At 44.7% G+C, this 25,547-nt stretch overlaps 1 protein-coding gene across 1 annotated transcript in view; it reads right to left on the bottom strand.

Moving 5' to 3' along the window:
* FAM184B (family with sequence similarity 184 member B) overlaps positions 1–25,547 on the bottom strand; it is a 124,785-nt gene that overhangs the window by 47,175 nt on the left and 52,063 nt on the right. Inside the window, exons 2-5 of the mRNA XM_081813173.1 lie at positions 8,370–9,122; positions 7,467–7,602; positions 6,123–6,262; positions 5,364–5,570 (exon numbers count right to left, since the gene is read on the bottom strand). Coding sequence (XP_081669299.1) covers positions 5,364–5,570; positions 6,123–6,262; positions 7,467–7,602; positions 8,370–9,122 — 1,236 coding nt within the window. The remainder of the gene's footprint in view (positions 1–5,363; positions 5,571–6,122; positions 6,263–7,466; positions 7,603–8,369; positions 9,123–25,547) is intronic.

Here is a 25,547-nt window from a genome sequence, read left to right as displayed (position 1 = left end):
ATGAGTTCTAGTAATTTGGGGGTGGAGTCTTTTGGATTTTCCACGTAAAGTATCATGTCTTCTGCGAAGAGAGAGAGTTTGACTTCTTCTTTGCCAATTTGAAAAAATTTAATTTCTTTTTGTTGTCTGATTGTGGTTGCTAGGACTTCTAGTACTATGTTGAACAATAGTAGTGAGAGTGGGCATCCTTGTCGTGTTCCTGATCTTCACGGAAATGCTCTCAGCTTTTCCCCATTGAGGATGATATTCGCTGTGGGTTTTTCATAGATAGATTTTATGAACTTGAGGAATGTTCCCTCTATCCCTATACTCTGAGGAGTTTTAATCAGGAAAGGATGCTGTGTTTTGTCAAATGCTTTTTCTGCATCAATTGAGAGGACCATATGGCTCTTCTCTCTCCTCTTATTAATGTGTTCTATCACATTAATTGATTTGCAAATGTTGAACCACCCTTGCATCATGGGGATAAATCCCACTTGGTCATGGTGGATAATCCTTTTAATGTATTGTTGGACCTATTAGCTAGGATTTTGTTGAGGATTTTGGAAACCCTATTCATTAGGGACATCAGTCTGAAATTCTCCTTTTTGATGGGTTTGCCTGGTTTGGGGATTAAGGTAATGCTGGCCTCATAGACTGAGTCTGGAAGCTTTCCTTCTATTTCTCTTTTTTGAAACAGCTTCAGGAGAGTAAGTATTATTTCTTCTTTGAATATTTGGTAGAATTCCCCAGGGAATCCATCAGGCCCTGTACTCTTCTTGTTTTTTGAGAGGTTTTTATCACTGCTTCAATCTCGTTACTGATTATTGGCTTATTCAGGTTGTCAATTTCTTCCTGTTTCAGTCTTGGCAGTTTATAAGTTTCCTGGAAGGCATCCATTTCTTCCAGGTTGCTTAATTTATTGGTAATAGTTGTTGATAATAATTTCTAATAATTGTTTCTATTTCCTTGGTGTTAGTCATGATCTCTCCCTTTTCATTCATGATTTTATTAATTTGGGTCCTTTGTCTTTTCTTTTGGATAAGTCTGGCCAGTGGTTTATCGATCTTATTAATTCTTTCAAAGAACCAACTTCTAGTTTCATTGATCTGATCTACTGTGTTTCTGGTTTCTAATTCATTGATCTCTGCTCTAATCTTAATTATCTCTCTTCTAATGTGTGGCTTAGGCATCGTTTGTTGCTTTTTCTCTAGTTCTTTAAGGTGTAAAGTTATTTGGTGAATTCGAGTTTTTTCTACTTTTTTGAGTGAGGCTTGGATGGCTATGTATTTCCCCCTTGGTGGGGGGAATGCAGTATCCCATAGGTTTTGGACTGATGTGTTTTTGTTCTCACTGGTTTCCATGAATTGTTTAAGTTCTTCTTTGATTTCTTCGTTGACCCAAGCATTCTTGAGCAGAGTGGTCTTTAGCTTCCAAGTGTTTGAATTTCTTCCAAATTTTTTCTTGTGATTGAGTTCCAGTTTTAAAGCATTATGGTCTGAGAATATGCAGGGAATAATCTCAATCTTTTGGTATCGGAATGTATTTATAATAAAGTTTGTGGTGCAACAGCAAGAGTCAATGAGTACAAAGTCAAAAATGTCACTCAGAGTCACCATCAGCAGTCATAATAACACCAATACTAATCAATACATGTGGCATTAGACCCCATGAAGGGTCACACTTCAGTAGTAAAGCTAAAATGGCACCAGAGCAAACACTACACTAAAGTCATCCTAACAAAGTTCTAAAAAGTCTGGAAAATGGTACCTCTTAACAATAAAAAGAATAAGTCTGGCAAAGATGAAGCTGATTCACAAGTAATTTAACTGCTTGCCAAAACAAAATTCAGCACTCAAGAAAGGGTGATAACAAAATGCAGTCTTTCAATAAGTTAACACTCTTAATGTCCAGCAGCCAATAAAACATTACTGAATATCCAAAGAAGCAGGAAAATGGGACTCATAACCAGGAGAAAACTCCACCATAGGGAAAAGAAAACCCAAATGTCAGATGACAATGCTAAAAGAGCAATTATAAACATGCCCAAGAATTAAAGGAAAACAAATAGAATGAGGAGAAAAAGGGAGACTGTAAAGGAAGATCAAATGGAATGCAGAAATGAAAAAATAAACCCAATAGGCTTTAAAAAAAGAAAAAAGATAAATGAACTTGAAGATAGAGCAACAGAAACTTTCCAAACTTTCCAAGCACAGAGAGACAAGGAGACCAAAAATAAATGACCAGAGCTTCAGTGACTTGTAGGACAATATCAGAAGGAGGGGAAGTCGGAAAAGAAGATGGCCTTAAAATTTCCAAACTGGAAAAAACTATAAACCCACAGATCCAGGACATTCAATGAACCCCAAGCAGAAGAACATACATACAAAAAATCATACATGGCATACCATAATCAAGGTGTGGAAACCAGTGACAAAGAGAACCTCTCAAAAGCAGTCAGAAAACAAAAGACTTATTATACACAGGGGGACTAGGAGGAGATGCCAAGCTTTCATTAGAAGAAAATGCAAACCAAAAAATGCTGAATGACATCTTTAATGTTTTGAAAAAAAACCCAAAAACCTCTAAACTTAGTATTCTATATCTAGCAAAAATAAAGGCAAAATAAAGACATTTTCAGATATATAACAGAGATAATTTGCTGTGAGTGGACTTACACCACAAGAAATGTGAAAGGGAGTTCTTCAGGCCAGAGCAACAAAGACTGTAGAAATGGGAAATGGGAAAGGATAACTATAAGATTATAATCTAAAAATATAAATTTTATAAGAAATATTTTTTCTCATTTAAAACTTTCCCCTAAAAAAATAATTGGCTTTTTAAGGAAATATAAAAGCAATACACTGTTGAGTTTGTAAAATGCGTAAAGTAAAACATATGACAACAACCATACAAAGGTCAGGAAGGGATAAATGGAAATGTACTGTTGCAGGGTTTGTACGGTGAAGTCATATATACATGCATGAAGTAAATAGTATTTGGTGGCGGTGATAAATTAAAGGCACATGTTGTAAATCCTAGAGCAACCACGAGAACACCCCTCCCGGATGAAAAAAAAAAAGGAAAAAAGCAAAATAAGTCATTAGTGAAGATAAAAAAGGGAGTATAAGAAGTAAATTCAATGAATCAAAACTAAACAGAAAAAGAAGTAAAAAGAAAAGAGAACAGATGTGATAAAGAGAAAAACAGCAAGATGGGAGACTTAGTGATAACTACATTCAATGTAAATGGTCTAAAAGGCCCTCAAAAAAAGGGGGGGAAGCAAAGCCCCACCCCAAACCAGGAGGGAAACATAATTTATTTCTACACGATTCATTTCCCAAATGGACTCATGCCCCCTGATTAAAGCCGAAATGGGACTTCTACAGTCAGAGTCAGGCTTGGCTAGCAGGTTACCAAGGCAACCTGTCGTTCTGGGAGAGCCATTGTTCCTCCCGCTGCCTGTGGCTCTGGATAGAGTGTTCAGCTATTTGTCTGAGCATTGGATTTGTGTGACCCCTCGCAGCTCATGAGAGGAAAATGCTTTCCACACAGCTGCCTCCTGCCCAGCGCAGCGGGGGGAAACCATGGGCTCTGGACTCAGGCTGTCAGGTTTTAATACTGGCTCCAGCACTCACTGAGTTGATATATAACATCTTTGAGCCTCCGTTTTCTTACCTCTAAAATATGAACACCCGTTGGGGCAGCTGGCGGCTCAGTCGGTTGAGCGGCTGCCTCCTTTGGCTCCGGTCAGGATCCCAGAGTCCTGGGATCGAGCCCCTCATCGGGCTCCTCGTTCAGCAGGGAGCCTGCTTCTCCCTCCCCCCCGCCCCTCCCCCTACCTTGTGCGCATGATCTCTCTCAAATAAATAAAATATTTAAAAAATTTTTTTAAAATAAAATAAAATATGAATATGCGTTTTGTAATCCTTTTGGGAAGATTCAATGTGCTCCTAGGAATAAAGTGCTTTACAAAGTATAGTGAGCACACCCAAAATATGAAAAATAATAAAAAAATATCGTAGGCACTGACCAATATTAACACACATGAGGTCACCCAGTGCACATGGTACCTAATCATAGCCATTGTTCATCGAACTTTTACTGCCTGTTGTACACTGAACTAAGAGTTTTGCTTTGTTTTTTTTTAAAGATTTTATTTATTTATTTGACAGATAGAGACATAGCGAGAGAGGGAACACAAGCAGGGGGAGTGGGGGAGGGAGAAGCAGGCTTCCCGCCAAGCAGGGAGCCCGTTGCGGGGCTCGATCCCAGGACTCTGGGATCATGACCTGAGCCGAAGGTAGACGCTTAACGACTGAGCCACCCAGGCAACCCTGAACTAAGAGTTTTTATATAATACCATAAGGAATCCACAGAACAAGCCCTCAAAGTATTTATCCTTATTTTAGAAATCATGTTTCAAAGAGGTTAAGTCATACTGCTAGTGGACATGTCACGACTCTGTAGACCATGACCAGTCTGGGTTTTTTGTGAGTTCGTTTATTTACCCAACACATATATTTATCAAGTACCTACTACTCCTCACCACCGCAGAACACTGCATTCCTCAGGGCTATATGATCGTCTTTCAGCAGAATCAAAGCTGATAACGCAGGCTCTCGCAGGATAAGGAGGCTATGTTCACAATATTATTGATTTACACTTCATTCTTTCCCTAAAACATCACAAATGTTATTTGCTTTTCCCAACAGACATGAAGAGATGAGGCTTTGCATTCCTTCTCAGCAGAAAGCTGCCCCCTTTGGTGGGAAGTTGGAACAGTACCCAGAGGCTGAGAATCTTCTCTCACATTGGCAAGCCACTGATTAATGACCTGCATCTGCCTGTTAGGCCCCCAGGCATGTACTATGCTTTGTGTTTTCCACACAGACTACCTCATTTAATCCTCACAGCTACTCTAGGAGGTGCTATTATCATCATCTGCTTTATAAATTCGGAACCTCAGGCATGCAAGTTTTTCCTCTGAGGGGCCGGCACTCAGTAACCCACTGGACTCACAGAGCTGGAGGGTGGCAGCGCTGGGATGTGGATACAGGCAGTCGGCTAGGGCCTGAGGGCGTGCTTCATGTTATTTCTCTCTGTTTTTGCTGAGGAGACTTGAATGTCCCTCAGTTAAATGCTCAGAGGATACAATTCTACCTCATGTCAATGACTCTAGGCCCTACCTGCTCACAGCCTTAGGGGTGTCCCTGTCTCCTTCAAAACACCCTCAACTTCCTTGGTCAGACAAATAACGGAGATGTGTACACAGCAGGAGCTCAGTAAGTGTCTGAGGAAGGGACGAAGAAATACAAGAGAAAAGGAGGGAGGTAGAGGAGAGGAGAATGAATCTGAACAGAGTCTATGGGAGGAGATCCCACCTTCTGCAGCTTCCTCCTCTCTGCCTCCACCGATGAGCGAACAGACTTGATTTCTAGGGTGTGCTTCTTCACTAAGTCTTCCAGTCGCTTCACTAGCTGGTCTTTGAGATGTTTCTTCTCCTCTTCTGTCTGATGTTTGATTTTACGAAGGTCTTCTTCATATTGTTGCTTCATATATTCCGTCTCAATACTTGCCTCTTTCTTGGTCTAAAAACAAGAGAAAGGGCCTTATAAACCTGCCAGCGTGGGGTGAGGAGCAGGGAATCACTGTTTCTCTTTGGTACAACATTTACAACATTTACACACTGATTTTACCGCACATAGTGCAAGGGGCCATAAAGTTCATAAGACTATGGATCTGATATTCATAAGAGCTTTCACTTTATCCACCATCAGCAAAAGTCTCCTTGGAATCCTGTACCTGTGGTCACAGGATCGATATTCCAGCCCACTCTAGTGGTGTCTAAAGAATGCTTTGTTTGTTTTGATTGGGGAACAGATAGTGGGAGTCCTATGCAAGTTTCCAGTTTCCCAGGAGCCAACGACAGAAGTTGGGAGAATTCTGCTATATTCTCAGTCTCCTAATTTCAAATGGCAGGAAGTTAGCTGGAACTTCACACCCACACATCCACCCCTCAAACCATGGGACCTGCTGCAACCAAGTAGCTCTGTCATAGTTGGGGATTGGCCTCTACCCGAAGCTCATTCCAGCAAAACCTCCTGTGACTTCTCCATTCCCAGGGCTGGGTCAAACCTTACCTGTGCCTCTGGGCCTCCTTTGGTGTACGGACACTCCTTGGGAAAATTTGGGTCCTGCTGAGGATGGAGACTGCGGCCTTCCAGGTCATTCTCCTTCCCTAGGACTTCATTCTCTGAAACTAGCTCCGTCTTCATGTTATCTGCAAGCATAAGTTTCAACATCATTTAAAATGCCCTTGACCTTGACCTTGTGTTCAAGGTATTCTGCAGTCAGGTACCTATTCTGCTATTTGACTATTCTGCCCCCCACTGCCTGGTGGACTTCCTGCTCTGTGGCCTTCTAGTCCTCAAGCATGGTCAAAGTGGTGACTGTTGTCTTTGCTCAAGCAGCATCTTGAGTTCAAACGGTTGCCCTGTTCTAGCTTCTTAAACTAGTCATCGTCAAAATGTTTTGATCATGCTTTCTGTACGTCAAAAAAACCATTGAGCACGTTCCTGGATATATATGCATTCAAAAGATTTAAATGTAAAAGATAAGACAAAAAATAAATATAACTAGAGATGCTCATTGTTTTCTTTCCCATATTGTCAGGAGGTATCCCTGCCCCACTTTTGAAAACACTGCACGAAATCCTCCACACACTTCTGGTTCCAACTCAAACCTCTCCTCCTCCACACCTTTCCGGCCCATGGTGACTTCTTTCCAGGACGCTTCATTCCCCTGGTGCCTGGGCCACTGCATGACGCCAAAGCGTGCTCCGGGCTGTCAAGTCACTGTCCCATAAGGTCCCTGGGGGCAGAGTCCACGTTTTGTGCCTTTGTTATATCTCCTAGTATCAAGCTGATCACACCGTAGGTATTCAAGAACTTTCTGATGAAGGAGTCTCCTCCTTCAGAGGAAGGCACTCTGGAGTCAGATATGCTGAGATACACACACCTGTTCTATCACTGACCCGTGGCCTTGAGCTAGCCACTTATCCTTCCTCAGCCTCATTTCTTCATCTGGACCACAGGAGACACTGACAATCCCCACTCACAGAACTACTGGGAAGACCCGGTAGCGTCACTGTGTGAAATGATGGGGGAAACGTGAAGTGTTGTTTAAGCGTGGAGGAGAAGCCAGTGCTGAGCAGTTCAGGCGTGCAGTGAGCCTGGTGAAGAAGTTCCTGGGGGGCAAGGGGTTCCGCTGCACCATGCCTTTAGCTCTCTGCACTGTGGCAGCTCCGGGTGGCAGCTCACCCATGCCCTGCCTGGACTGAGCTCTCCCACCAGGGGTCAGATGGAACAGCCCGCCCCTCGCTCGGCTCCCTCAACAGTCTCAGGGCTGCAAGCAGCACCAGCCAACCTGGCAGCTGCCATTCTTTCTGTAAAAACAAGCAAACAAACTATTGCAGCGCCTCTCACCGCTTTTCTGCATCACGGGACGCTCCGGCAGCATCAGTCTGTCTTTGGCAATAGCCAGCTTCTCTCCAAGTTTTTTTGCAGTGCTTTTCAGCTCTGAATTCTCCTGCCGAGCCTCCTTGAGCTGCACATCCAGGTCCTAAGCAGACAGAAAGGGTCTCATTGCTCTGGGGACAGTTCGCTGTGGAGTCGCACAATGTGCACAGAAGTGGTGTCAGAGCTGAAAGGTGGGTCAGTGCATAGCAGCCGCTCTTGTGTCTGGAATTCAGGGGCTCCCGTCCATCCAACCCCTACTCACCCTGATGGGCTGCGTGCCTCTGGGCACGTTATTTAAACTTTCGGTAGTGAGGATTAAATGAGATAAAGTGGGCAGAAAAAGTACTCAAGGATTACTAAGGATATTAGCTGCTGCAACTTCCAGAGCCGGGGCTCTGTGAGCATGCGGGGTTTGTCAGTGGTCAGTCTTGTGAGTGGTCTGGCTCTCTGCGAGAGCCAAGTCCCCAGGATGTTAGGACAGGCAGGTTGTTGGGGAATGAGCAGGGCTTTAGAATGAGGCTGGCCTGACGTAAGAAACTTATTAGCTGTGTGCCTAGCGAGGTTAGTCCTTAAGCCTCTCCATTTCTAGACAGAAATTATCTTCTCTGTAAACTGTAGGTGTCTAAGCTCTCTGAGGTCCGGGACCCAGTCCAGCTGGCCATGTGTCTCCCACCCGTAGCCCTGGGTCTGGCACACAGTAGGAATTCCATAAACATTTGCTGACAGAATGCAGTTGAACTCAAGGGAAATAAGAGGAGTCACGTGGGTAGAAGTCAAGTGCCTTGCACAGTGCCCGACACATAGTAAGCGTTAAAATTAGGGACGGTGTTTATGATCCCCTTGGAAAGCTATCAAGACGCCCCACTTTACCTGCGTCCTCTCCTTCAGCTTCTGGGCATACTTCTTCAGGTCACTTATCTTGCGGCCTCTGTGCTCCAGATCCCCTTCCAGCTTCCTGACCTGGGCCTGCAGGGCCGACTCCTGGACCTGGAAGTTCTTGCGGAGGTCCGTCTCCTTCTCCTGCCACTGCCACAGGGCCTCGCTCACGGACTGCTGCATGGCCTGCCGGATGGCCTCGGTGTCCCGCTCATACGTGGCCTGCAGCTCCTCGGCCTTGCGGGCGTAGTCCTTGCTCAGCTGCTGGTTTTCCACGCGCAGCCGCTCCACCTCCAGCAGGACCTCCCGGATCTCCTGGCCGTGGCCTGGCTCTCCCTGAGGGTCCGGGCCCTCCTGGGAAAGCCGGCCCCGCTGGGGCGCCTCGTGGCTTGTCAGGTGCCGGAGCCTCTTCTCGTAGTCAGCCTTGAGCTCCAGCATCTCCTTGGAGAGGCTGAGGACCCGCTCGGCGTGCTCGGCCTCCACCCGCAGCTCTCTCTCTTTGGTCTCCAGCCTGCACGTGGCCGACTGCGCCAGGGCCTCCTGCGTCAGCCTCGTCTGCAGCTCCAGCGCGCTTTCCAGGGCCTGGATGCGCTGGAGCAGGGCCTCCTCCTCCGCGGGCCCCTGTTCCTGCAGGAGCCTGGCCTCGGTCTCTGCCACGGCTTTCTGGAGTTCCTCCTGGTGGGCCTCGCGCAGCGCCTCCATGCTGGCCTCCGCTTCGTCCTGGCGGGTGTTGAGGGCGTAAATCACCTGCAGGAGAACCCACAGAGCCCAGTGAGCGTGAGGAGCGCGAGCGTCTGTGAGGGGCCACGTGACCGGAGATGCTCCTCCTCCGTGGCAGTGACGGAGGCGGACCCCCACCAGCAGCACCTGAGGAGAGGATGGGTGTGGGAGTGATTTATTGGAAACTGAACCCAGGAGAAGCCCGCAAGGAAGCAGGGAATTGGGACAGGGTTGTGGTGGAAGCCAAGTGAGGGAGTGAGGACACATAAAGGTCACAGAGGGGATCTGTGGCGGAGATCCCTAGCGGACCTCTGGAGGGCCGTGGGAATCCAGCAAAGGGCTTAAAGCTCCAATTTTTTTTTTTAAGGTTTTATTTATTCATTTGAGACAGAGAGATACGGAGAGAGAGCACGAGCAGGGGGAGAGGCAGAGGGAGAGGGAGAAGCAGACTCCCTGCTGAGTGGGGAGCCCAATGTGGGGCTCGATTCCAGGACCCGGAGATCATGACCTGAGCTGAAGGCAGAGCTTAACCATCTGAGCCACCCAGGCGCCCCCAAAACTCCAATTTGTGGGAAAAAAAGACCACTTTGGGACACAAAACAGCCCCCTCAAAAAAACCCAACAAAACATCAGAAAATAGAATTCAGCAACATATAAAAAGGATTATATACCATGACCAGGTGGGATTTATCCCAGGAATGTAAAGTTGATTTAACATCTAAAAATCAGTTCATGGAATATACCATATGAACAGAATAAAAGACAAAAGCACACGGTTGTATCAACAGACACAGGAAAAGCATCTGATAAAATACAACACTCCACAACCTAGAAATGTATCCATGGTGTAAGACTGTTTCTCCATAATTTCAGGAACAAGATAGGGACACTTTGTTACCGCAGAGAATGCAGGAAGGCGGAAGTGTGGTGGGGCCCAGGGACCCGCCTGAGCAACAGGTAGATGTTTACTGAAAGGGAGAAACTATAGGTAGGACAGTCATGGGGAAGAAAATCAAGAATTCTGTTTTGGACAAATTAAACTTTATTGCCTCCTGGGGCATCAAAGCAAACAGAGATATTTCTGTAGCTCAGAAATTTCTGGAGCTCAGAGGAGGAAGCCTGACTAGAGGTGAAGGGGATATGGAATCAGGATAGCTTTATTGTTACTGCTGTTTGCTTGACGAGGGTCCAGAGTATATCCGCACACGTCCCTCCACAGGTGCAGGAGGGAAGGAAGAGCTGGGCAGAGGCGTAAAGAACTTAGAACAGGAGACTGAGGGAACTCACCTTCTACGCTGTCAGTGAGGATGGAGGGAAGGCTGTTTACGGACAGTGTGCTGATAGGGGGTGGTCATCTCGGGCTGGGGATTTATGTGGTAAGTGTGGCAGAGGGAGAGAAGGACAACGTGTTTTCAGGAGCTGGCAAGCTGGAAGGAGGGGGCAGAGGTAGGTTTTTGGTGGTGACAAGGTCAAGGGTGTGGTGAAGGTGGAGTAGAGGGTAAGGTCACTGGACGCGAAGGGGTCAAGAGACTGAGAAATCAAGGGGCTGGGTGGGCCCCACAGGGGATGTTGAACTCATTGAAAATGACTGAAGAGGAGCTGGGCTGGTGGAGATGAGTGAGAGTCAGGGGCCAAACACTCCCCATCAGCTCCCTGGGGCATTGAAGATAAAAAACATGCTTCTGAAAAGTCCCCACCACACAGTTTCACACTTACAGATCCTTAACCTTTGTGAGGTGTGTGTGTGTGTGTGTGTGTGTGTGTGTTGAAGAAGGTCAAATGGCAACACTAGGGCTGACACCTGTGATACATTTAATAGCAGTTTGCCTCGAGACTGCACAACTTGAGAAAGAGGAAGCATATATCCACAACGCTGCTGAAAATCTATTTTTCACTGTCTATATGTGACCTAGCTATTGGCGGGTTGTCTGTCTCCCTCCCTAAAATGCAGGCTCCGTGAGAGAAGAGCTTGGTCTTCTTCGTTCCTTCCTATTCATCCCCAGTGCCTGGCTCAAGGTCGACCCTCTAAAAATATTTCTTAAATGGATGAGTGAAAAATCTCTTAAAAGGAGGAATCAGAGCTCTGTCTTGAACGAGGTAGTTGTAAAGGTATGAGATGGGCTTGGCATCTTGTGAATTCTTGGGAGAATAAGCACTGCCTTGAGAATTGTGAATCTAACACTCTCTGATGGCAAGAACAAGGGAAGGAATCCCCTTCTCCCTCCCAGGAAGACCCCCCCCCCCATGAAATAAAGCTGCTGTCCCCACAACTCTTCCCTCTCATCACCCTTGCACATGATTTGGCCACCTTTGGTTTCTATGGCTTCTCATGGCTTGCATCTAAGAGTGGATCTGGAGTAAGTGAATGTTGAAACTGGTATCCCACTGGCTGTCATTTGTGTTAATAATAAATACCATTTTTCCAGAGTTTATTGTGTGCCTAGCACAAGGCTAGGTGCTGTATACGCATTCAGAATCTCAGGAAATCCTCAGAGCAATGTTGCAAATTTGGTAATTTTCTCCCCATTTTAAGAATGAAAATTTGAGGTTCACAGAAGTTTGTAACTTTTGCAAGGTCACAAGAGATAAGAAATTTTGACTAACTCTAAAGCACATGCTCGCAGCATAGTACTGCACTGTGTCTCATTGTCCCATTCAACCATTTATTCCTTTATGCATTTACTGCACTTCTCAGAAGTGCCTGGCTCTGTGCGGGGTGCAGAACATGCTGGTCAATAAGACAACTAAAAGTTGTGACCTCAAAAATGTTATAATTTAATGGGAGAGTCAGACAAATACCCGTAAAGTTTCAATACCTTGTGATAAGTGCTATGACAGGGATCAGCACCAGTTACTATGGAAACACAGACGAAGGGGTTTAATAGGAAAGAAGACTTCCCAGGAAAAGTTAGCCTTGCCTACTCAACCTTGGGGTGACCTGTTCCCTTTTACATGTCAACTTGCATATGGACAAGAACAATATGACTTCTGTGTGCTGTCTCATAGCACTAGGGAGGAAGTTGAGCGCACTGTAGGTTCATAATAAGTAGATCTATTATGATCCTGTCACAGGTCATCAGGATTTATGCTTTCTTTCCACAGAGTTGCTGTAGGAGAACGGCCAAGAGACCACATTTTGTAGCCCCCTTTTATCTGCATGGAACTATGTTGCCTAGTAACTGCCAATGGTAGAGGTAGTGATGTCATCTTGGGGCCAACGTTGAGGTTAAGGTGATGAGGAGGGTTAAGAAGGGGCATGTATTTTCCACAGACTCTTTTTCCCATCTACAAACTTCATGGACAGGACCCAGAGGCTTTAGAAGAAGGTAGAACACCAGATGGAAGGTACCTGGGTCCTCGATGACTGACTAGAAGGCCATCCACCCACCAGGAGCACCACCACTGATCTTTATATAAACAAGAAATAAACTATTGTGTTGGACCTCTGACGTCTTGGCATTTATTTGTTCCAACAGCTACCATTACCCTAGGAAAACTCACGGGACTCAGCACATAGTCATAATCCTATGATTATAGTGAAAGGATACAAAGTAAACTTGACAAAGGGAAAAGACGAACAGGGAGAGGTCTGGAGAAAAGTAGGCTCAAGCTTCCAAGGGTCCTCCCCCAGTGAAGTCCTTTCCCAGTACAATCACACAGGACTTGCTTAATTTCCTCATCAAGGAGTTGTAACAACATTTGTGAAATATTGTTTACCAAATGAGCTCTTTAAAAGCTTAGCAAGATTTTTACTGGAGGTTAGTCTAGTCAGGTAGGCAACTTCTATTGGCAATACCAAAATTGCAGACCCCCAGGAGGAAAGCAGGTGCTCAGCATAAATCACATCGTTTGCATAAACAGTTTAGGCATAGTGAGTCACTCTTTTAACAGTTTGGGTGGTGGGAAGCCTCTGGAGATCCAAGTTTCCAGATGCCAACTGAGGGCTACTTTGCAAGATGACCACTCTAAGCATAAGCTGTCTTGGACCTGCTATGTTAACTCTTTTCTGTTCACCTAACACCCAACTGATAAAGATTCTCTTCAGTAGAGTTGCCATGAGTAAATCTGAACATAAATGAGGTTTTCATGGTGAAGAACAAAACATCCTTGAAAAGGTTATTCCATGAAATTTGGCATAGGTGATTCAGAAGGATAAAATCAACTACTGGTGCTGGTGCTGATCTGGGAGAATGGAGTTCCGACATTAACCTATATCTGTAGAACAGAAAACTTGGCTGACGATCCTGGATATCATGACGCCACACAAGCACTCAATGAAGAAAGAACCCAAATGTTTGCAGAAATTTCTCGTGTGAGTCTTCTCTGTCTTGTGAAAGCTCTCCCCACACGGACACCCTTGAATTAACACAAGATCAGAGGTAGCTGAGAAGGTATCACACTGTGGGTGGGCACACAATATCTGAGGGCATTTTGGCTTACGCATATTTACTCATGGTGTCTCACAATTAAAAGTCCCCAAATAATCCCCATCAAGGGTCTGCTCCAATTGTTCTGCTTGGCTGAGATCCGGTTACAGAGCTCTAGGCTTTCAACAAGTGCCAGACTCACCTCCCTTTCCCCTAACATCCTTGCCCAGAAGGTTACTCCAAGGATAGTGTGTGCACAAACAAGGAAATATATTATATTATATTTCATATCATATTTCATATCATAGTATATTTCTTACCCTCTTTTAATACACATACACATACACATTCATCTAGACCATGATTTTTTTTTACTTAACAATAGATCTTGGAGGTTATATAATTCTGTACATAAAGAGATGTCTCATTTTTATTTTTGGCTGCTTCATATGCCATTGTATGGATGTGCTATAATTTATTTTTCTGCTCCTTACTGATAGACACTGAGTTGTTTCTCCATGGTGAGTACTGATATGTTTTTTATTTCACTGTTATGAAGTGAACATTCTTTTTCTTTTTCCATTCCTGCCAGTAAACTTGAGATCTGCTCTTTGCTTATGAATGAAATTCCAGAGCTTGGCTTTAAAAAAAAAACAAAAAACCCACTCAAGTCTTCATAGCTAATACAGAATTCTAGTGAAGAGATGGAAGAAGTCTCCTCTCCCTGTGGAAGGAGAAAGAGATGCCATTTTGTGTCATACAGCTAATTTAAAGAATTTTGAGAACATTCAAAAGCACCACACTTGTCTTCCCGTGCAATATGAATGTTCATGGTTGTGAACTCCTGGGGTGACTCCACGGGGACATCCCGCCTACTTTCAAGACATCCTCTTCTTTTTCTGCCCTCTCCACTTCCTCTTGCAAGTTTGCTCTCTGAGCTTGACCTCTCTTTCTTCTCCTGGTCCAATAGTCTGTTTTCATCTTAACTCCACACCCCCTCCCCTTGCCCTTTTTACCCTGGACCCCATGGCCAATCATCTCAACTACCTTCTTACTGACATCCTCAAACCCTCTGCCCATCTCATCTTTAGCCTCACATCCTTGGTATTCAAAAGAGCAGATCAACCCAAATACCTCAACTCTTGTTAAATACTACCGGCTTGTCCTTAAGATTCCCAGCCTCTGAATCACTACATTGGACACCTGAAACAAATATAACACTGTTATGTTAACTAACTGGAATTCAAATAAAAAGTTAAAATTAAAAAAAGAAAGAAACTTGATCAGTATGGATTTGAGGCCATCTGGAACATTAAAGAAGACCTTGTTAGAATGAAAAAAAGATGCCTAATTTCATCTGTGTTCTCCACGCTGATACTTTAATCAATATGTCTCATATTCATTCCCTACTCCTTTTCCCCAGAGGGGCTATTTCAATTCTCTACCACATTTCATAGGCCACATCTCCAGTTCTTGGCCCATTCCTACTCTCCTTTACGACAGTGTTGTCTCTTGCTTTTTGGAGGAGGAATAGTTTATTGGGCTCCAGGGCTAGCCAACCTGGGTTGGAGTTCCAGCTTTGCTTTCTCCTAGCTGCCGACCTTGGGCAGGTAATTCAATCTCTCCAGAGCTGAGTTTCCTAAGAGCAAAATGACATTAACAACAGCACCAACCTCCTAGGGCTATCCTGAGAGCCACATAAGACAATGCACAGAAACACCAGATACCAATAACTGCATAATTAATGTACCTGCCATCCAGAGAAAAAAAAGGCTTGGATTATTAATCATGAACTGGGAAAAAACCAGAGTATTTGGTAGGATTTAGTGCAGTGTTGGGGCAAAAACAGACTGGTGCAATTGAGGAGAGAATGGAAGGCGGGGAAGGGGAGGTGATGGATGGGTGCCATTCTTCCCCAAAGCTACTGGTGAAGGGAAGAGGGATAGAGCAGGTAGATGGGCAAACAGGATCAAAGCAAGTGGGTGGGGCACTAGAGAAAGGCAGATGAGAAGAATTTAAAAGAAAGGAAAAGATACAACGTAAATGTTTTATTTGGAACCGCTGTAAAAAAGTAGAAGGAATTTCTCCTCCTGTATAAAGTATCCTTTAGCTCCCTACAAACAATAGAAACTTATCCCATTCATTTTTCTCCCAGTGCACTTTGCACCATTGATTGTTAAAGCCCTTTCCTGTCCCATTATAGACACTTAGGTGCTAGATGTTGAAGTCACATGTGAGCTTTATCAGAGTAAGGGACCTCAGCAACTCTCTGCAGGGCCCTTTCTATATTACGTAGTCCCGAGCACCTAGTACAATGCCTGGCCTGATTCAGATTCTCGGAGTGTTTACTGGTAAATAAAAGGAAGACTTTGTAACGGGCAGTGAGAGACTGAAAGAATAGGATTCGGGAAGGCAGATGGGTAGAGAGGCCCTGAAGTGGGAACAGACAGGAAGCTGACAAAGATAACAATGAAAAGACTAGGCTTGGAGTCTCCACTGTCTGAGTGCAGATCCTGTTTGTCATTTGGTGTGTGGATCCAGATATATTTGCTAGCTGTCTGACCTTGCATGTGCTGTCTTGCTGGGTCTCAGTTTCCTCATTTGTAAAGGGGGAGAATAAAGTTCCTGCTTTAGAGGTGACTGAAAGATTAAATGAGATACTGCTGTAAGGCATATTGCATGGTGCCTGGTTCACGGTAAGTGATGTAGGAAAGATGTTGGAGTTTGGGGCCGATGGCCAAGAAAGAATTCTTGAGACATCTTTGGTGCACAAAGGTAGTTTTATTAAAGCACGGGGACAGGACCCATGGGCAGAAGGACCTGCACTGGGGTCATGAGGAGTGGCCCATTATATACTTCCAAGTTGGGAAGAGGTTAGGGATAGCAAAAGTCTCTAAGGAATTTTGGAAGCAAGGTTTCCAGGACCTTGAGGGGGCTAGCAATTGTTAGGAGAAGGTCATTTATTACTCCCTAGTAAAACCCTAGTCATGAGACCCTTCAGATGGAAATCGGTGGGTCATATGCTTGGGGGATGATTGCCAACATGTATCTTGGGGAGTAGAGATAAAAGAAGTTTCCAAAGGAATTTTTATGTGTTAAAGTAGCCTTACAGGATCCTGCGGGTCGGGCTGAGATTGCCTTTTGCCCTTAGCAAAGTAGTAACATCGAGGCAGCTGAGTTCCTAGAGGAATGTCACTCTGCCTGTCTCAGGGACTTGTCAGTGGGCTGCTGTGGGTAGTAAGGACATTTTATTTTTCTTTTACCTTTGTTTCCCACATCAGTGAGCACCTGATGAGACCCAGCTGTTCCTATCATGGTTGTCCAGAGGGCACTTTAGGCCGGACAGAGGTCTTGGTGGCAATGGCATTTCTCTTAAGGAAGGCAATATGATAGGAGCAATGGAGCTGGCTGGGTCCTCTGGAGTGAAAGGGACCGAGACTTACCTTTCTCGCAGCAGAGACTGCTGGTGGGCCCAGTATCTGGTTCTCTCCTTCATGCTTCAAAATAGAAGCCCTAATTTTTCCATGGGTAATTGGCCACATTGCTCAGCTTCCCTTCCAGCTCTGAGCAGCCATGTGACAAAGTTCTGCCCCGCTGGATAGAAGTAGACCTGTCATTCCTTTCTTCCAGGAAGAGCCCCCTCTACGGCTGAGCAGTCCTCTTGGACCACACAGTGGACACCAGGGGCTAAGGCTGGCAGAACAGAGCTAAGAGGAGCTGGGATCTCTGATGCCCAGCAAGGCCATGCCAACCCTGGACTGATTGCAACTGGACCGTGTTTGGGTTTTCTGTCACTCTCTGACAAACCTGATTCGGTTTGAGATATATATATATATATATATATATACTTTCTGACTCTTACCTTTTTAAAATTGCTCAAGTTCTTTAACTTCTCGGAGCCTCAGTTTCTTGCCTATAAAATAGACCTGGTTGTTTTTTTTTTTTTTTTAGGATCTGATAGGATTACATCGCTGAGGTGTCTGGCACATAGTAGGTACTCATTAAATGTTTCTTCCTTCTCTCTTTCCATGCTCTGCTCTCAGAAAGAAACATCTCCCCCCCCTTTTTTTTGGACACACAATCTACTCCTCCCGCCCTCTCCGTCTATAATTATTGAGCAGAACTGGCACAGACCCACCCTTCCCCTGGGCCTGGTGCCTTGCTTTTTTCACTCACCACCTACTCAACTGAAACATCAAAGGACTGGCCCGAGCCTCCCTTATAAATCCACCTCCTCGGTAGGGAGGCCAGCTTCAGAATCCATCAGGGGACATGAATAATTCAGCAGCCAAGAGAAATACTGAGCCAGTCCTAGCGTCTTCCCAGGGGTTTTAGAAATCCGCTGCTAATGGTTTCAGCAGAGGGCCTGTGAGGGTCTTAGAGGTCTCAGAGGTTGAGAACTGTATTTTTTAACAAAGTTATAATTGATGTATTATGTGCATGAGATCTTGAGGAATGTTTTCCTTTTTTTTTTTTTTAAAGATTTTTATTTATTTATTTGAGAGAGAGAGAGAATGAGAGACAGAGAGCATGAGAGGGAGGAGGGTCAGAGGGAGAAGCAGACTCCCTGCCGAGCAGGGAGCCCGATGCGGGACTCGATCCGGGGACTCCAGGATCATGACCTGAGCCGAAGGCAGTCGCTTAACCAACTGAGCCACCCAGGCGCCCTTGAGGAATGTTTTCCATCAAGTCTGGCGGCGGGAGTCAGAAATGAAATAAAGAAGAAAGAAAGGAAAGAATATTTATTAAATGCCCAGAGTGTCAGCTTCACTGGGCCAGGTAATTGATATAGGACTTTTCAACTAATCTTCTAATGATTCTACAAAGTGAACATTCTCATGCTTAGCCCTCTTTTGTAGATGAGGAAACTGACACTGGGTGGCCTAACTCCACATGAAGGGGTGATATAGCATGGTGCTCCCAAGGAGGCTTTACTGGACCTACTGGGCTGGGTTCTTACCATAGCTCTACCGCTTTCTAGCTGTGTGACCTCAAGTATGTGATTGAACCTCTCTGAGTCTCAGTCATGTCATCTATGACACAGAGAAAGCAATGCCTCCTTTGTAGATTTGCTTGGACATTAAAATGACATAATGAACCAAAAATCCTAGCAGTGTTCCTAGCACACAGTAAACACTTGAGAAATGCTATTTGTTATTATTTTTACTATTATTGATATTATGGCCAAATGTCATTGAGCTAAAAAGTGAGGGTGCTGGGATTTAAACACAAATCTTTCCGGATCCCAAATTAAAAGAAATAGAACCATAACTACGTGGTTAGAATAAAGCTGGTAATGGTCTCCTTTCGAGATTTTTTTTTTTTTTTTTTTGCAGCATTTCGTACATTTGCAGAATTTACCAGGCATGCTGCTGAGCACTGGAAAAACGGAAGAAATAAAATCATTCTGTTTAGGAGCTTAGATCAGATATGGTAGATTGTATTATTTGTCCACCTTTTTCCCCCCTTCCTTCCCCTTCCTGGTCCTGGCCCCCGTCTGTGGACCTCATTTACTTTTTCTTCCTTTTTGGGCTTGGCTTATAACTTGCTTTGGCGAATGGAATTTAAGTGGACTTGTTGCAAACAGAGGCTTGAAATGTGTTTGTGTTTCGGCTTCCCCTCTTGTGCTTCTACGCTCTACCACTAGAGGAGTGTAGATGCAGGGTGGCCACAGTTCCCAGAATGAGAGACGCGTGGAACAGTCCGGACCCCAGTTCAAAGCCTGACGCTCTCCTGGCTCAGCCAAGCCCAGCAGAGAGCCGCGGAAGAGCAACCAATCTGAGCATGAAATAAATTACCGTCGTTGTAGGCCACGGAGATTTTAGGGCTGTTTATAACACAGAGTTATTGCCGGAATACACAAAGAGAGAGAGAGACAAGTGAGCCAACTAGTAAATTTAGGAGTATGTGAGGTGCTTTGTTAGCAGTCTGCAGGGGCGCAGGGAAAAGCACCGGAAGCAAGGGTCACTCTTGCCCTTCCTTCTGGCACCATCCTTAATGGGTCACTCCTATCAACGTAAAAATGTGCTGTGATTTTTCTCGTTAACAAAAATCCTTCTTAATCCCAGCCCCCCATTTTTCTGCACCCCTTTATAAAGACTTCTCAGGTGCTTTGTTTATCCCTCTTGTCACTAATTCCCCACATCCTCTACTCTCTTGAACCCTCTCCAATCAGGCTTTCAACCTGACCAACCCACCAAAACACCTCGGCACCATTTCGCTAATGATCTCCATGTTGCTAAAACAATAGTCAATTCTTAGTCTCCAACTTTTCAACTTTTCAGCAGCTCTGGACATAAGAAATCACTTCCTCCTCCTCAGAACAGTCTTCACTTGGCTTCCAGAATACATCATCCTCCTCCTAACCACTGGCCACTCCTCATCTGGCCAGTTCCTCTTTATATCTCATCCTTCAAGTAGATTCCCCAGAGCTTAGGCCTCAGACTGTTTCTCTTCTCTACAAACATTCCATGGGGATCTTATCCAACCTCATGACTTTATGCATGCTTATTTGCTAATGATTCCCAAATTTGTACATCTAGGCTGGACCCTTCAGCTGAATATTAGACTCATGTGTCCTGTTGCTTACCAATATCTCCACTTGGATATCTAACATACATCTCAAATTTAATTCTGGATTTTCCCCTCAAAACCTGTCTTCCCACAATATTCCCCATCTCCCTTCATGCAATATTCTCCAACTCCCTTCTTCCAGTTGCTTAGGTCAAATTTTGGAGTTGACCAACAAGTGCATGGAAAGGTATTCAACACAACATCACTAATCATTAGGGAAATTCAAATCAAACTACAATGAGATACCACCTCACACCCATCAGGATGGTTATTCTTAAAAAACCAGAACACAAGTGTTGATGAGATGTAGGGAAATTGGAACCATTGTGCATGGCTTGTGGAAATATAAAATGATGCAGCCACCATGGGAAACAGTAGGATTGTTCCCCAAATAATTAAACATAGAATTACCAGTTGATCTAGCAATTATATTTTTGGAATTTCAATTCCGAAAGAATTGAAAGCAGGCACTTGAACAGGTATTTGTATCCATGTTTATAGCATTAGTCACAATAGTGAAAATATGGAGACACCCAAGTGGCCATCAATGGATGAACGGATAAACAAAATGTAGTATATACGTACAAAGAAATATTATTCAGACCTAAAAAGAAAGAAATTCTGACACATGCCACAACTTGGATGAACCTTGAAGACATTACGCTAAGTGAAATAAGCCAGTCATGAATGGTCAAATATTGCATGATTCCTTATATGAGGAAATTAGAGTAGTCAAATTCACAGAGACAAAAAGTAGCATGGTGGTTGCAGGGGCCAAGAGGAGGTGTAGGAATGAGGAGTTATTGTTTAAGGGTATAGAGTTTCAAGAGGCAACCCACAGAATGGGAGAAGATATTTGCAAATGACATTACAGATAACGGGCTGGTATCCAAGGTTTGTAAAGAACTTATCAAACTCAACACCCAAAAAAACAAATAATCCAGTCAAGAAATGGGCAGAAGACATGAGCAGACACTTCTCCAAAGAAGACATACAAATGGCTAACAGACACATGAAAAATGTTCAACATCACAAACCATCAGGGAAATACAAATCAAAACCACAATGAGATACCACCTTACACCAGTTAGAATGGCAAAAATTAACAAGACAGGAAACAATAATGTTGGCAAGGATGCGGAGAAAGGAGAATCCTCCTACACTGTTGGTGGGAATGCAAGTTGGTAGTCACTTTGGAAAACAGTGTGGAGTTTCCTCAAGACGTTAAAAATAGAGCTACCCTATGACCCAGCAATTGCAGTACTAGGTATTTACCCCAAAGATACAGATGTAGTGAAAAGAAGGGGCATATGCACCCCAATGTTCATAGCAACACTGTCCACAATAGCCAAACTGTGGAAAGACCCGAGATGCCCTTCAACAGATGAAAGGATAAAGAAGATGTGGTTCATATATACAATGGAATATTACTCAGCCCTCAGAAAGGATAAATACCCACCATTTGCCTGGACATGGATGGAACTGGAGGGGATTATGCACTTTAAGTAAAATAAGTCAAGCAGATAAAGACAATTATCATATGGTTTCACTAGGAGGACCACAGGGGAAGGGAGGGAAAATCGGATGGGAAGAATACCGAGAGGGAAACAAACCATGAGAGACTCTGGACTCTGGGAAACAAACAGTGTTACAGAAGGGAGGGGGGTGGAAGGATGGAGTAGCCGGACGATGGCTATTAAGGAGGGCACGTGTTGTCATGAGCACTGGGTGTTATACGCAACTAATGAATCATTGAATACTACATCAAAAATAAAAATAAAGGGTATAGAATTTCAGTTTAGGAAAACGAAAAAGTTCTAGAGATAGATAGTGGTGATGGTTGCACAATGTGAACGTACTTAAATGCCACTGAACTGTACATTTAAAAATGATAAATTTTATGTTACTTATATTTTGCCACAAGAAAAAAATAGTTTAAAAAATTTGTTGAGTCATTCCCTGGTTCAAATATGTCTCTCACATCCCACATCCACTCCCTCAGCTAATCCAAAATGTGTTCATTTCTCACCACCACATCATCCTCTTAACCTGAGTCACGAGCATCTCCTACCTGGACCACGACAGTGGCCTCCCAACCCTGGCTTCCACTTTCCCCCTATAGTCTGCTAAAAGTCAGCCAAATCATGTCCCTCCACTGCTCAAAACCTTCCCCTAGCTTTCCAGCAAACAGTCAGGAAAGGTCAGGGCCTTAATCCCTGCATACGACTTTTGTCTGTCAAGTCCACTACTAGATCCCAGAACAGTGCCTGGCATGTGCAAAGGACTCTGCAAATATTTGTTGAACGAATGACATTATCTCTTTATCCTAGCAGAAAGGCATCTGACTGCAGAGGATACTTGAGTTGGGTTTAAAGAGATGAGCGGTTGTCAGTCAGGAGGTCAGAAAGGGGAAGAAAACACAGGTAGAGGGAGTGCCAGGAACAGGAAGTAGCATGAAGGTGTGACACAGAGTGGACTGGGAGGGGACAGGCAAGGGGAGCCCTCCCAGGGAAGGGCATTAGCAGAAAGGGGAGGAGAGTGTGACAGGCTGCTGGACAGGCAGGCAGGGACCCTCAAGGATCCAGCATCCACGTTAAGAACTCGAGACAGTCCTTTTTGCACAGTGCATGGTGATCATGCAGATTCCCATGGGGCCTCACCCCAGAAGTGTCGTGGGGTTGGGTGGGGTGGGGGGTGCAGGGATCTGCATTCTCCACATTCATTTGCTGAGTCATCAGACTCTGAAAGCAGATGTGTGCATACTTCAGGGAACTTCAGTTTCTGTGTCCCCTGCCGGAAGCTTTAGCTCAAGATTCTGCCTTTGGAGTATGGAGAATAAAACTCTCTGTGCCGGTTAATTTGATGTGTCAACTTGATCAGGCCGTGGAGTCCCAGATATTTGGTTAAACATGATGCTAGGTGTGTCTGTGAGAGTGTTTCCAAGTGAGATTAACATCTGAATCTGCAGACTGAGGAAAGCAGATTGTCCTCCCCAGCGTGGTTGGGCCTAGCCAATTCACCGGAGGACTGGATAGAACACAGGGGGTTAGGAGGGGAATGTGCTTGGACTGCTTGAGGTGCAATCAGGCTTCTGCCCTTGGACTGGGATTCACGCCATTGCTTCTCCTGCTTCTCAGGCCTGTGGACTTAGGACTGAAATTACAGCACCAGCTCTCATGTGTCTCCAGCTTGCAGATGGGAGATCGGGGGACTTCTCAGCTCCATAATCATGGAAGCCAATTCCTTCTAGGATATCATTCATATATATGTTGGTTCTGTTTCTCTGGAGAACCCTGACTAATACATTCTCCATTTCATAAGTTTAGGGACCACTGCCCTGGAGGCAGAGGGGAGTCCTGATGGGAGCAGGGAGAGGACTGCAGGAGGCAGGAGGCCAAGCTGGGGGGGTGGGGTTGGGGGGTCACAAAAGCTGGAATTAGAGCTAGAGAGGGGAAGAAGTACCAGGAATAATGGCAGGCCCAGTGACTCTCTACATGTGGGGTGGGGAAGAGGGAAAAGAGCCCAGAGAATTCTCCAGCTTGCATGGACTGAGGGGGTGTCCATGCCTCCCCACCTCGGAAGCATAGCATCCTGGGAGGCCAGAATGTGGAAAGTCTGTGGTCGCCATAGAGGAGCCCCAACTTCCTGGCACCGAGTCAGAATAGAGGACTAACTAGATCTTAAGAAGGAAGACCTGAATTTGGGTGCCGAAATGTCTAGGAAGAGCAGAGGTAATGTGGTTGCTGCCCCTTCCTTTGTGGAAACAGGATGGTATAGGTCCCAAACAAGGTAGGACTCCTGCAGGCAAATGGGCTTGGGATGGATTTCTAGACTGAGTCCTTGATGCTAATTAAAATCTCACCATTATCCATTGGAGAGCCATTGCTAGGCGCCTAGCTGCGCATGGCTGGGCTGTGAGGCTTAAGCTTCTGAATAATTGAAGCCCACGGTCTCCCAAACCAATTTATACCGAGACTTAGCTGAAAGGTAAGGGCCGTCCCTCTGAAGGTTCTTATTTAGAGCCCCTCCTCTTCCTGGCTCAGGCTAGTACTCACACAGACATGGGCCCACCTGCCTTCCAGGAGCTACACAGGCTCAGAAGATGTGGGACCCGGAAAGGGACCACCTTGTCTCGCAAATCTTGAATGATTTGCTTACAGCTTTTTGCAAAGCAAAGACTAGGGATAGCTCCTTTAGTTAGCCAACCTCGTCGATGGATACGCATCTGTGTTAGGGATACTTCTTTTGGGGATAAAACCAATACAAAGAAATCTTAGTATCGCCCACAGGAAATATTGTAACAGACAAGTAAGCCAAATTGGGGCATCAACATCTACAACAATGCATATAAATAAACTTGTGTGAACTCAAAAGCAGAAATAGCAGCTCTTAGAGTTTACTTGTTTCGATTACGGTTTTATAAATTTAAATTCCGAAAGCAGGCTTTGTGCATACGTCTATATAGACATGCATATCCATTTGCTCCATACAAGTGATTTAACAATGAGTGCTAATGTTATTTTTACATAGCACTTTCCAGTTCACAAAGCAACTCTCAAAGGTAAATCCCACAGCATGGAAGATAAATATACTGAATGCCCATTCTAAATGAATTTTTATTTTCTCCACTGTTCTCTTGGGGGAAAGAAATCTCTTTAAGCTTTTTCCAACCCATTTATTGTACCTTCTGCGTAATCCTCAGCAAATGATATGTTTCAAGTTAAATATTCTTGTCCAAATAACACCTTAACAAAACCCAAAGATTCATTTATGATACTCGGGTCACCTTTGCAAATTGTTTTCCCAGCCACGGATGAGTTTCTTTGTTCTGACCACATGTGGCCTCAAGTGCCAGATGCTCTGTTTGACTCTCAGTTGGGCTGATGGGTCGACATTGCTCAGTTAACCTGCACACAAGAAATGGAGCAGTCACACTGGCTCAAGCTCAAGGGCCAGACCATCTTTTGTCTCTGGCTTGTGCTATCAGAGAAAACAAGAGTCCGTGACCGCCCTCAAAAAGCTAGAGTAGATTAAATTAAAATTAAAGATATAAAATTGAAGATACAAGATGGTGTTTTATTTTTATTTTTTTTAAAGATTTATTTATTTTAGAGAGAGAGGAAGTGAGTGGGGCGAGGGGCAGAGGGAGAAGGAGAGAGAAAGAATCCTCAAGCAGACTCTGCACTGAGCAGGGACCCCGATGTGGGGCTCAATCCCAGGATCCTGGGATCATGACCTAAGCCAAAGGCAGATGCTTAACCCACTGAGCCATCCAAGTGCCCTGCAAGATGGTGTTTTAAAATCATACAAACACACGCAAACACACACACACACACACACCAACAAAGAAAAGGGTCAAGAATATACCAAAAGGGGGCGGAGCAAGATGGCGGAGGAGTAGGAGACCTGGATTTCGTCTCCTCTCAGGAATTCAGCTGGATAGGGATCAAACCATTCTGAACACCTACAAACTCAACAGGAGATCGAAGAAAGGAATAGCAACAACTCTCTG

This window comes from Leptonychotes weddellii, chromosome 2, assembly GCF_054177405.1.
Source record: "Leptonychotes weddellii isolate Sample4059 chromosome 2, ASM5417740v2, whole genome shotgun sequence".
Lineage (NCBI taxonomy): Eukaryota > Metazoa > Chordata > Mammalia > Carnivora > Phocidae > Leptonychotes > Leptonychotes weddellii.
Note: the sequence above shows the minus strand (reverse complement) of the source record. Positions and strands in the feature narration are given on the sequence as shown.